Source organism: Heterodontus francisci, chromosome 26 (assembly GCF_036365525.1).
Source record: "Heterodontus francisci isolate sHetFra1 chromosome 26, sHetFra1.hap1, whole genome shotgun sequence".
NCBI classification, from domain to species: domain Eukaryota; kingdom Metazoa; phylum Chordata; class Chondrichthyes; order Heterodontiformes; family Heterodontidae; genus Heterodontus; species Heterodontus francisci.
The window spans coordinates 22,779,597-22,791,671 of record NC_090396.1 but is presented as its reverse complement, the minus strand read 5'-3'; the positions used below and the strand labels follow the sequence as shown (position 1 = coordinate 22,791,671).

The 12,075-nt window shown below is 47.2% G+C and overlaps 1 protein-coding gene across 9 annotated transcripts in view; it reads right to left on the bottom strand.

The window, feature by feature from the left end:
* Positions 1 to 12,075, bottom strand: part of cacna1g (calcium channel, voltage-dependent, T type, alpha 1G subunit) — a 685,429-nt gene that overhangs the window by 295,270 nt on the left and 378,084 nt on the right. For all 9 annotated transcript variants that reach the window (XM_068057908.1, XM_068057913.1, XM_068057914.1 and 6 more), the window contains one exon: positions 2,239 to 2,331. In XM_068057908.1, the coding sequence (XP_067914009.1) occupies positions 2,239 to 2,331 (93 nt within the window). The remainder of the gene's footprint in view (positions 1 to 2,238; positions 2,332 to 12,075) is intronic.

Below are 12,075 nucleotides of genomic sequence, written 5' to 3'. Positions count from 1 at the left end.
ACAGTTCAGCGACCACTTCCTTGGTGAAGCATAGCTGCCTTAGAGACTGCATCTGGTTGAGGTGGAGGTAGAGGAAGTGCTATCTGAAGACCCTAGGTGAGTATGGTCTTCTACTGAGAGCCACCTCCTCCTCCCTCTGCGCACAGCTTTCCCTCTCTTCTGCCAGGGCTCCATTTACCGGTCATGCTGCAGCTCAAGAGGGACTGAAACTATGGTCCCCATGAGTGATAGCAGGCTTTCAGCACAGAGATCTTCAAACTCGACTCCACTCCTTGTAAAAGTCCAGCGCTATTTCATTCTGACTCCAACAACTTTGACAGCTCCTCCAACAACACAATACACAGTCCTTCCACTAACACTGCAACTGCAAAAGAAGTTAAAAGCACCTCACCTGAAAGTCCAAAGCTGATGCCCTTAAATAGTGATAGTGGTGAGGGTCCTGTGTGCAGCTAAACACGTGTCCAGCTGAGAGTTTTTAAGAAAGAGCATAAACAGGACCTGCTAGGTCCAAAATGGCAGGTCGAGCGTCAAATCAGTGTTGGACATTGACTGACATCACGATCTGCCCAATCTTCATGCTTCCGGCACACGCACAACAAGCCCGCTCTATCGCCTTCCCAAGCATGGCGATCCATGTCTTCTGCACCAGAAGTGGTAGGAAGCAGATCTGCCACCAATTCTTGATCCTCTGGGCTCCCATAGTGTTGAAATCAGCAGAGCTATGGAGCCCAATTTTGCAGCCTGGATGTTTCCAAGCTTAGTGCTGGGGAAAACCTGTGGAAACCTCATTCAGCCCCTCCAGAATTAGAACAAACTACTTAGCAGGTATGGTGATGTAGTGGTTATATTACTAAAGTAGCAATTTAAAGGATTTTTAAAAAATTTAATGGGATGTGTGCGTCACTGGCAAAGCCAGAATTTGTTGCCCAACCCTAATTCCCTTGGTGGTGAGCTGCCTTCTTGAACTGCTGTAGTCCATCTGGTGTAGGTACACCCACAGTGCTGTTAGGGAGGGAGTTCCAGGATTTTGACCCAGCAACAGTGAAGAAATGGCGATATAGTTCCAAGTCAGGATGGTGTGTGACTTGGAGGGGATCTTGCAGGTGGTGGTATTCCCATGCATCTGCTGCCCTTGTCCTTCTAGATGGTAGAGGTTGCGGGTTTCAAAGGTGCTGTCGAAGGAGCCTTGGTGAGTTGTTGCAGTGCATCTTGTAGATGGCGCACACTGCTGCCACTATGGGTCAGGGGTGGAGGGAATGAATGTTTAAGGTTGTGGATGGGGTGCCGACCATCCGGGCTGCTTTGTCCTGGATGGTGTCAAGCTTCTTGAGTGCTGTTGAAGCTGCAACCATCCAGGCAAGTGGAGAGTGTTCCATCACACTCCTGACTTGTGCCTTGTAGATGGTGGACAGGCTTTGAGGAGTCAGGAGGCGATTTAATCGCCACAGAATTCCCAGCCTCTGACCTGCTCTTGTAGCCACAGTATTTATATGGCTGGTCCAGTTAAGTATCTGGTCAATGGTAAACCCCCAGGATGTTGATGGTGCGGGATTCAGTGATGATAATGCTGTTGAATGTCAAGAGGAGATGGTTAGATTCTCTCTTGTTGGAGATGGTCATTGCCTGGCACATGTGTGGTGCGAACGTTACTTGCCACTTATCAGCCCAAACCTGAATGTTTTCCAGGTCTTGCTGTTTGCGGGGCATGGACTGCTTCAGTATCTGAGGAGTCGTGAATGGTACTGAACACTGTGCAATCATCAGCAAATCCCACTTCAGACCCTATGATGGAGGGAAGGTCATTGATGAAGTAGCTGAAGATGGTTGGGCCTAGGACACTACCCTGAGGAACTCCTGCAGGCTTTGACTAATAATCCAGTGAATGTGAGTTCAAATCCCACTGTAGAAATTGAGTATTTTGAAGTTGGTCTAAAAAGAAAGTCTGGAAATAAAAAGCCTGGATCAGTAAAAGTTACTGTGAAACTATCAAGCTACAACAAAAACCCAATCGGTTCACTCATGTCTTATAGGGAAGGAAACCTGTTATTCTTACCTGGTTTAGGTTCATATGCGACTCCAGTTCCACACCAATGTTAACTCTTACCTGCCCTCAGAAATGGCTTAGCAAGCCACTCAGCTGTATCACCACCTTCTCAGGGCAATTAGGTAAATGCCAGCTTGCCAGTGGTGCCCACATCCCCAGAAAGAATTAGAAAATATTTTTACTTGAATACTTACTATGATCAGAAGGATGAAGTAGATGAAATTGTAAAAGGAGTGAGCGTCCATGACAAAATACATGATATCGACCCATCCCTCCAGGGTTATAACCTGAGAGAAAATCAGATATTTCAGACAGTCAAAGAGTTTGAAATAAAATCAACTCAACTTGGTTCTACTTCAACAAGTCATTCCGCTCTTCAATTTCAATAAAATCAAGGTCTGATGATCACTGTTGCTCATATCTAGATGGTTCTAAACAACCTTTGGCCATTAGATTTTAGGCAATTGATGTGCTAGGCACAAGCTGTAAATCCACAAGGGCCAAGACTGGTGCGAGCACTTCCATTCCATAATTTATGCAAGAACATTAGTTACACAATTTATGTAGGCATATTACTTACACGACTTAATAACTGATGTGGCTACAGGACGGCAACAAATATTCCTGACATAAGGAAAATGGAGAATTTTTATATCCACAAATGTTAATATTTATAATAACACAGTAGTAAAGTTTTATACATTGAAATGAGTACAGCCACTTTCCCTATAAAAGGCTCTGGCAGCTTGGTCCCACTGTTTAGGAGTTCTTGGCCCATTCTAGGGGTGGGTGTCATTGCTGGTGGTAGTCAGTGACATCTGTCAGGTTTTGATGCCTCTAAGTAAGAAGGTAAAACAGGAGTAGGTCATTCAGCCCTTCGAGCCTGTTCAATTAGATCATGGAATCCACCTGCCTTGATCATGTAACCGGACCTAACAAAAACCTAACAATCTCAGTTTTGAAATTTACAATTGGCCCTCAGCCTCAATAGCTTTTTTGGGGGAAGGAGTTCTGAACTTCCACTACCCTTTGTGTGAAGTGCTTTCTGACATCACCTCTGAAAGGCCTCGCTCTAATTTTAATGTTATGCCCCCTGGTTCTGCACTCACCCCAGAAAGGAAAGTGAAAGGATCCTGACAATCACATCACAGGGCATAATGATAAGATTGGCTGATCGTTCCACTTGGATTTGCAATTGAATGTAATTACTGGGCACCTTGTCTTCAGGTAGTACATATAGGTGCTCATTACAAAAGCATTAGAACAGAAATAGAAGACACCTACAAACTTTAAACTGACTCTGTAATGTGACCACAGCTCGACACTGCTCTGATGTATGAGTCTTTGGAAGGTGTCTTTGAAGAGAGTCATAGTATCGTACACCTTAATCTGAGAGTGGAGACTTTAGCATTTTAAAAAGAAAAACAAGCAACCAGAAATCTGGGCTTAGGATTTAATTTGATAACCAATTTTTCCAACATTTCCTATCAAGGCTCATTGCTACAAAGCTCAGGACCCCACCGTGGTGCTCAATGATTTCAACACGATAATAGGCGGTAGGAAAAGCCCCAATAGCACCCCTTGGCCATTTTAAGACTCTAAGGGGGAGATCTGCAGTGGCAGAAGCAAGCTGGTGGCAACCAAAAAATGGTGGGGTATAGCTTACTGCCCATTACTGCTTCTGATAAGACCAACATCATCCTCAGAAGGACCCACCATTGGGTAACCCCAGTGCTATGCAAATTGGACGAAGCACCATCTTGGGACACAAGTGGATGGTCAACTTCACTCATTTTCACCTGGTGGCACATAACAACATAGGAAATAAGAGCAGAAGTAGGCTACATAGCTATATAGATCCAGAACTATGTGCCCTGGCCTGTCGGAAGACCTTACGCAAATCAACGATTCTCGGAAGACCGCCATCATCAACAACGAGCTAAGTAGACTCAATGTGGACATTGCAGCACTTCAGGAGACACACCTCCCTGCGAGCGGATCTCTAACAGAGCAAGACTACAGCTTCTTCTGGCAGGGTAGTGATCCTGAAGAACCAAGACAGCATGGAGTGGGCTTCACCATCAGAAACTCTTTGCTCAGCATGATAGAGCCACCTTCAAATGGCTCAGAACACATACTGTTCATCCGACTGCTCACCGCCTCTGGTCCAGTACACCAACTCAGTATCTATGCTCCAACACTCTGCTCCTCACTTGAAGATAAAGACCAGTTCTACAAGGAACTCCATAATATCATGAGTAGCATCCCCAATACCAAACATCTGTTCCTGCTGGGGGATTTTAATGCCAGGGTTGGGGCCCACCATGACTCATGGCCCTCCTGCCTTGGGCGCTACAGCATTGGAAGGATGAATGAGATTGGGCAGAGACTGCTGGAGTTGTGTACCTATCATAACCTCTGCATCACCAACTCGTTCTTTCACACTAGACCCTGTCACCAGCTTTCTTGGAGGCACCCAAGATCACGTCGTTGGCACCAGCTGGACCTTATCATCACAAGGCGAGCCTCCTTAAACAGTGTTCAAATCACACGCAGCTTCCACAGTGCAGACTGCGACACTGACCACTCCCTGGTGTGCAGCAAGGTTAGACTCAAACCAAAGAAGCTGCATCACTCCAAGCAGAAGCGCATCAATACGAGCAGAATTTCTTATCCACAGCTGTTACAAAAATTTCTGAATTCACTTGAAAAAGCCCTTCAAAACACTCCCACAGGGGATGCAGAGACCATGTGGGCCCACATCAGAGACGCCATCTATAAGTCAGCTATGACCACCTATGGCAAACACGTGAAGCGGAATGCAGACTGGTTTCAATCTCATTTTGAAGAGCTGGAACCCGTCATAGCCGCTAAGTGCATCGCACTACTGAACTACAAGAAAGCCCCCAGCGAGTTAACATCCGTAGCACTAAAAACAGCCAGAAGCGCTGCACAAAGAACAGCCAGGCGCTGCGCAATTGACTACTGGCAACACCGATGCAGTCATATTCAGCTGGCCTCAGACACCGGAAACATCAGAGGAATGTATGATGGCATGAAGAGAGCTTTTGGGCCAACCATCAAGAAGATCGCCCCCCTCAAATCTAAATCAGGGGACACAATCACTGACCAATGCAAGCAAATGGACCGCTGGGTTGAGCACTACCTAGAACTATACTCCAGGGAGAATGCTGTCACTGTGACCGCCCTCAATGCAGCCCAGCCTCTACCAGTCATGGATGAGCTGGAAGTACAGCCAACAAAATTGGAACTCAGTGATACCATTGATTCTCTAGCCAGCGGAAAAGCCCCTGGGAAGGACGGCATTACCCCTGAAATAATCAAGAATGCTAAGCCTGCTATATTCTCAGCACTCTACGAACTGCTTTGCCTGTGCTGGGACGAGGGAGCAGTACTACAGGACATGTGCGATGCCAATATCATCACCCTCTATAAAAACAAAGGTGACCGCGGTGACTGCAACAACTACCGTGGAATCTCCCTGCTCAGCATAGTGGGGAAAGTCTTTGCTCGAGTCGCTTTAAACAGGCTCCAGAAGCTGGCCGAGCGTGTCTACCCTGAGGCACAGTGTGGCTTTTGAGCAGAGAGATCGACCATTGATATGCTGTTCACACTTCGTCAACTACAGGAGAAATGCCGCGAACAACAGATGCCCCTCTACGTTGCTTTCATTGATCTCACCAAAGCCTTTGACCTCGTCAACAGACGTGGTCTCTTCAGACTACTAGAAAAGATCGGATGTCCACCAAAGCTACTAAGTATCATCACCTCATTCCATGACAATATGAAAGGCACAATTCAGCATAGCGGCGCCTCATCAGACCCCTTTCCTATCCTGAGTGGCATGAAACAGGGCTGTGTTCTCGCACCTACACTGTTTGGGAATTTCTTCTCCCTGCTGCTCTCACATGCGTTCACGTCTTTAGAAGACTTGGGCGGCACAGTGGCGCAGTGGTTAGCACTGCAGCCTCACAGCTCCAGGGACCCGGGTTCGATTCTGGGTACTGCCTGTGCGGAGTTTGCAGGTTCTCCCTGTGACTGTGTGGATTTTTGCCGGGTGCTCCGGTTTCCTCCCACAGCCAAAGACTTGCAGGTTGATAGGTAAATTGGCTGTTGTAAATTGCCCCCAGTGTAGGTAGATGGTAGGGAATATGGGATTATTACAGGGTTAGTATAAAATGGGTGGTTGTTGGTCGGTACAGACTCGGTGGGCCGAAGGGCCTGTTTCAGTGCTGTACTCTAAATAATAATAAAAATAAAGAAGGAATTTTCCTCCACTCAAGATCGGATGGCAGGTTGTTCAACCTTGCCCGTCTAAGAGCGAAGACCAAAGTACGGAAAGTCCTCATCAGGGAACTCCTCTTTGCTGACGATGCTGCATTAACATCTCACACTGAAGAGTGTCTGCAGAGTCTCATCGACAGGTTTGCGGCTGCCTGCAACGAATTTGGCCTAACCATCAGCTTCAAGAAAACGAGCATCATGGGACAGGACGTCAGAAATGCTCCATCCATCAATATCGGCGACCACGCTCTGGAAGTGGTTCAAGAGTTCACCTACCTAGGCTCAACTATCACCAGTAATCTGTCTCTCGATGCAGAAATCAACAAGCACATGGGAAAGGCTTCCACTGCTATGTCCAGACTGGCCAAGAGGGCGTGGGAAAATGGCGCACTGACACGGAACACAAAAGTCCGAGTGTATCAAGCCTGTGTCCTCAGTACCTTGCTCTACGGCAGCGAGGCCTGGACAACATATGTCAGTCAAGAGCGACGTCTCAATTCATTCCATCTTCGCTGCCTCCGGGGAATCCTTGGCATCAGATGGCAGGACCGTATCTCCAACACAGAAGTCCTCGAGGCGGCCAACATCCCCAGCTTATGCACCCTACTGAGTCAGCGGTGCTTGAGATGGCTTGGCCCATGTAAGCCCCATGGAAGATGGCAGGATCCCCAAGGACACATTATACAGCGAGCTCGTCACTGCTATCAGACCCACCGGCCGTCCATGTCTCCGCTTTAAAGACGTCTGCAAACGCGACATGAAGTCCTGTGACATTGATCACAAGTCGTGGGAGTCAGTTGCCAGCGATCGCCAGAGCTGGCGGGCAGTCATAAAGGCGGGGCTAAGGTGTGGCGAGTCGAAGAGACTTCGAAGTTGGCAGGAAAAAAGACAGAAGCGCAAGGGGAGAGCCAACTGCGAAACAGCCCTGGCAACCAATTTTTCCTGCAGCACCTGTGGAAGAGTCTGTCACTCTAGTATTGGCCTTTATAGCCACTCCAGGCATTGCTCCACAAACCATTGACCACCTCCAGGCGCTGACCCATTGTCTCCCGAAAGAAGGAGGCCAAAGAAGAAGAAGAAGAGTCTACTCCACCTTTCAACAGGACCATGACTGACGTTCTATGTCAAGTGGCTGGAGTCATACCTAGCACAAAGGAAGATGGTTGTGGTTGTTGGACGCCAGTCATCTCAGCCCCAGAGCATCACTGCAGGAGTTCCTCAGGGTAGTGTCCTAGGCCCAATCATCTTCAGTTGCTTATTAATGTTCTTCCCTCCAACGTAAGCTCATAAATGGGGATGTTCGCTGATAATTGCGCAATGTTCAGTACCATTCATAATTCATCAGATAATGTAGCAGTCCATGTCTGCATGCAGCAAGAGCTGGACAATATTCAGGCTTGGGCTTATACATGGCAAGTAGCACTGATGCCACACAAGTGCTAGGCAATGACCATCTCCAACAAGAGAGAATAAAATCATGTCTCCGCTACATTCAATGGCATTACCATCGCTGAATCCCCTACCATCAACACCCTGGGGGGTTACCATTGACCAGAAACTTAACTCGACCAGCCATATAAATACTGTGGCTACTGGAGCTGGTCAGAGGCTGGGAATTCTGCAGTGAGTAACTCACCTCAAAGAACAAAGAACAAAGCAAATTACAGCATAGGAACAGGCCCTTCGGCCCTCCAAGCCTACGCCGATCCAAATCCTCTATCTAAACCTGTCGCCTATTTTCTAAGGGTCTGTATCTCTTTACTTCCTGCCCATTCATGTATCTGTCTAGGTACATCTTGAAAGACGCTATCGTGCCCGCGTCTACCACCTCCGCTGGCAATGCGTTCCATGCACCCACCACCCTCTGCGTAAAGAACTTTCCACGCATATCCCCCCTAAACTTTTCCCCTTTCACTTTGAACTCGTGTCCCCTTGTAATTGAATCCCCCACTCTGGGAAAAAGCTTCTTGCTATCCACCCTGTCTATACCTCTCATGATTTTGTACACCTCAATCAGGTCCCCCCTCAACCTCCGTCTTTCTAATGAAAATAATCCTAATCTACTCAACCTCTCTTCATAGCTAGCGCCCTCCATACCAGGCAACATCCTGGTGAACCTCCTCTGCACCCTCTCCAAAGCATCCACATCCTTTTGGTAATGTGGCAACCAGAACTGCACGCAGTGTTCCAAATGTGGCCGAACCAAAGTCCTATACAACTGTAACATGACCTGCCAACTCTTGTACTCAATACCCCGTCCGATGAAGGAAAGCATGCCGTATGCCTTCTTGACCACTCTATTGACCTGCGTTGCCACCTTCAGGGAACAATGGACCTGAACACCCAAATCTCTCTGTACATCAATTTTCCCCAGGACTTTTCCATTTACTGTATAGTTCACTCTTGAATTGGATCTTCCAAAATGCATCACCTCGCATTTTCCCTGATTGAACTCCATCTGCCATTTCTCTGCCCAACTCTCCAGTCTATCTATATTCTGCTGTATTCTCTGACAGTCCCCTTCACTATCTGCTACTCCACCAATCTTAGTGTCGTCTGCAAACTTGCTAATCAGACCACCTATACTTTCCTCCAAATCATTTATGTATATCACAAACAACAGTGGTCCCAGCACGGATCCCTGTGGAACACCACTGGTCACACGTCTCCATTTTGAGAAACTCCCTTCCACTGCTACTCTCTGTCTCCTGTTGCCCAGCCAGTTCTTTATCCATCTAGCTAGTACACCTTGGACCCCATGCGCCTTCACTTTCTCCATCAGCCTACCATGGGGAACCTTATCAAACGCCTTACTGAAGTCCATGTATACGACATCTACAGCCCTTCCCTCATCAATCAACTTTGTCACTTCCTCAAAGAATTCTATTAAGTTGGTAAGACATGACCTTCCCTGCACAAAACCATGTTGCCCATCACTGATAAGCCCATTTTCTTCCAGATGGGAATAGATCCTATCCCTCAGTATCTTCTCCAGCTGCTTCCCTACCACTGACGTCAGGCTCACCGGTCTATAATTACCTGGATTATCCCTGCTACCCTTCTTAAACAAGGGGACAATATTAGCAATTCTCCAGTCCTCCGGGACCTCACCCGTGTTTAAGGATGTTGCAAAGATATCTGTTAAGGCCCCAACTTTTTCCTCTCTTGCTTCCCTCAGTAACCTGGGATAGATCCCATCTGGACCTGGGGACTTGTCCACCTTAATGCCTTTTAGAATACCCAACACTTCCTCCCTCCTTATGCCGACTTGACCTAGAGTAATCAAACATCTGTTCCTAACCTCAACATCCGTCATGTCCCTCTCCTCGGTGAATACCGATGCAAAGTACTCGTTTAGAATCTCACCCATTTTCTCTGACTCCACTCATAACTTTCCTCCTTTGTCCTTGAGTGGGCCAATCCTTTCTCTAGTTACCCTCTTGCTCCTTATATATGAATAAAAGGCTTTGGGATTTTCCTTAACCCTGTTTGCTAAAGATATTTCATGACCCCTTTTAGCCCTCTTAATTCCTCGTTTCAGATTGCGCCTACAATCCCGATATTCTTTCAAAGCTTCATCTTTCTTCAGCCGCCTAGACCTTATGTATGCTTCCTTTTTCCTCTTAGCTAGTCTCACAATTTCACCTGTCATCCATGGTTCCCTAATCTTGCCATTTCTATCCCTCATTTTCACAGGAACATGTCTCTCCTGCACGCTAATCAACCTCTCTTTAAAAGACTCCCACATATCAAATGTGGATTTACCTTCAAACAGCTGCTCCCAATCTACATTTCCCAGCTCCTGCCGAATTTTGGCTCCTGACTCCCTAAAACATGTCCACCATCTACAAGGCACAAGTCAAGAGTGTGATGAAATACTTGCTTGGATGAGTGCAGTTCCAACACAATCAAGAAGCTCTACACCATCCAGAACAAAGCAGCCCGCTTGATTGGTACCCCAACCACCACCTCACCATTCACTCCTCCACCACTGGCACACAGTGGCTGCAGTGTGTACCATCTAAAGATGCACTGCAGGTCTCCTTTGACAGCACCTTCCAAACTCACTATCTCTACCACCTAGAATAACAAGTGTAGCAGATATATGGGAACAGCACCAGCTGTAAGAACCCCTCGAAGTCACAGATCATCCTGACTTGGAACTATATCGCCGTTCCTTCACTGTTGCTAGGTCAAAATTCTGGAACTCCCTCCTCAACAGCACTGTGAGTACGCTGACAGCACATGGATTGCAGCAGTTCAAGATGGGGGTTCACCACCACCTTCTCAAGGTCAATTAGGGATAGGCAATAAATTCTTGCCTGGCCAGCGATGCTCACATCCCATGAACTAATTATAAAAAAACTCCACTTTCCTTCCCTACCATATCCCTTGACTCCTGTAGTGTCTAAGAATCTATCGATCTCAGTCTTGAATGTACTCAGCAACTAAGCATGCACGGTCCTCTGGAATAAAGAAAACCAACGATTCACAACCCCTTCAATGAAAAAGATTCTCATCTCAGTCCTAAATGGCTGCCGACTTATCCTGAGACTATAACCCTAGTACAAGACTCCCCAGCCAGGGGAAACAGCCTCTCAGCATCTACCCTGACAGGCCGTCTTAAGAATGTTATACGTTTCGATAAGATTGCCTCTCATTCTTCTAAACTCCAGAGAATATAGGGTCATTCAATTCATTCGAGCCGAAAGGGACCAAAAAGATAAGTTTTTAAATACTTTCATGGGCTGGGGCTAGGAGGTGTAAGGGTACTCCTCAGGGCTTGACAAATACACCTTCCTTGATCAGCCATGATCTACCTGAATATCAGAATAGTCTCTCGAGTTTGGATGGCCAACTCCTGTTCCTAATGTTCATGAACCAGCGTGGCTGGCAGCACCACAATGACGGGCCTCTCTTTTATTGGCGTGCAAAGCCTTCTTTAAAAAATTGGAGCAGGGAGAAGGAATGGATGAAATGACTGAAAAGATCTGAGAGCGAGAGAGAAGTGAAGCTCTTGAACAGGGACAGATGTGTGCAGGAGTCAGGCCAGCTGCAGTAGGGAGAGAGTCTGCACAGCTGAAGAAGAGAGGCAACAACTGTCAGTTGGCAGGCGTGCAAGAGGTGGGTGGGTGGGGAGGGGGGGGGGAGGCGGTGCAGGGAAAGGGGAGAGGAAGGGGGATGGATTGTCTAACAGAGCTGCAAAAACAGTTGCAGCAGTGGCACGCGAGATCCACAGCACACAGTGCCCAGACCACCGCAGCACACCCCACATGTCTGATACAAAATACTTCTGTTGCACGAATCAAGGATTATCTATCAGTCCTGAAATAACATATGGCGTTGTTGGGGAAGGGGTGAGGGGGTGGGGAGAGAAAATGAGTCTCACTAGCATCTGGAACTATTTATTAGTATACTGCAGTGTGTCAGTAATCATTACAAATGATTTTCAGGTCCTCTGTATTTCAGCGTTAATACAAGGAAGAATATAGATAAGAGAACTTTTTATTGTTTTGATTTATTTTGACTGGAAGGGTGCACCTAGGCTGCTTCTTGTACTGCACACTGTCGCTGAGGAGCCTGGCCCTGTGCCTCCGCACTGTTTAACAGGTGGAAGGTCAAGACGGGAAGGGCGGCCGTGCTTTGTAGACAGGTCCTCCCGCACCACAATCCGAAAACCAGCCCTGCCAGACCCGCAAATGAGATGATGCAGCATTGCCGCTTTA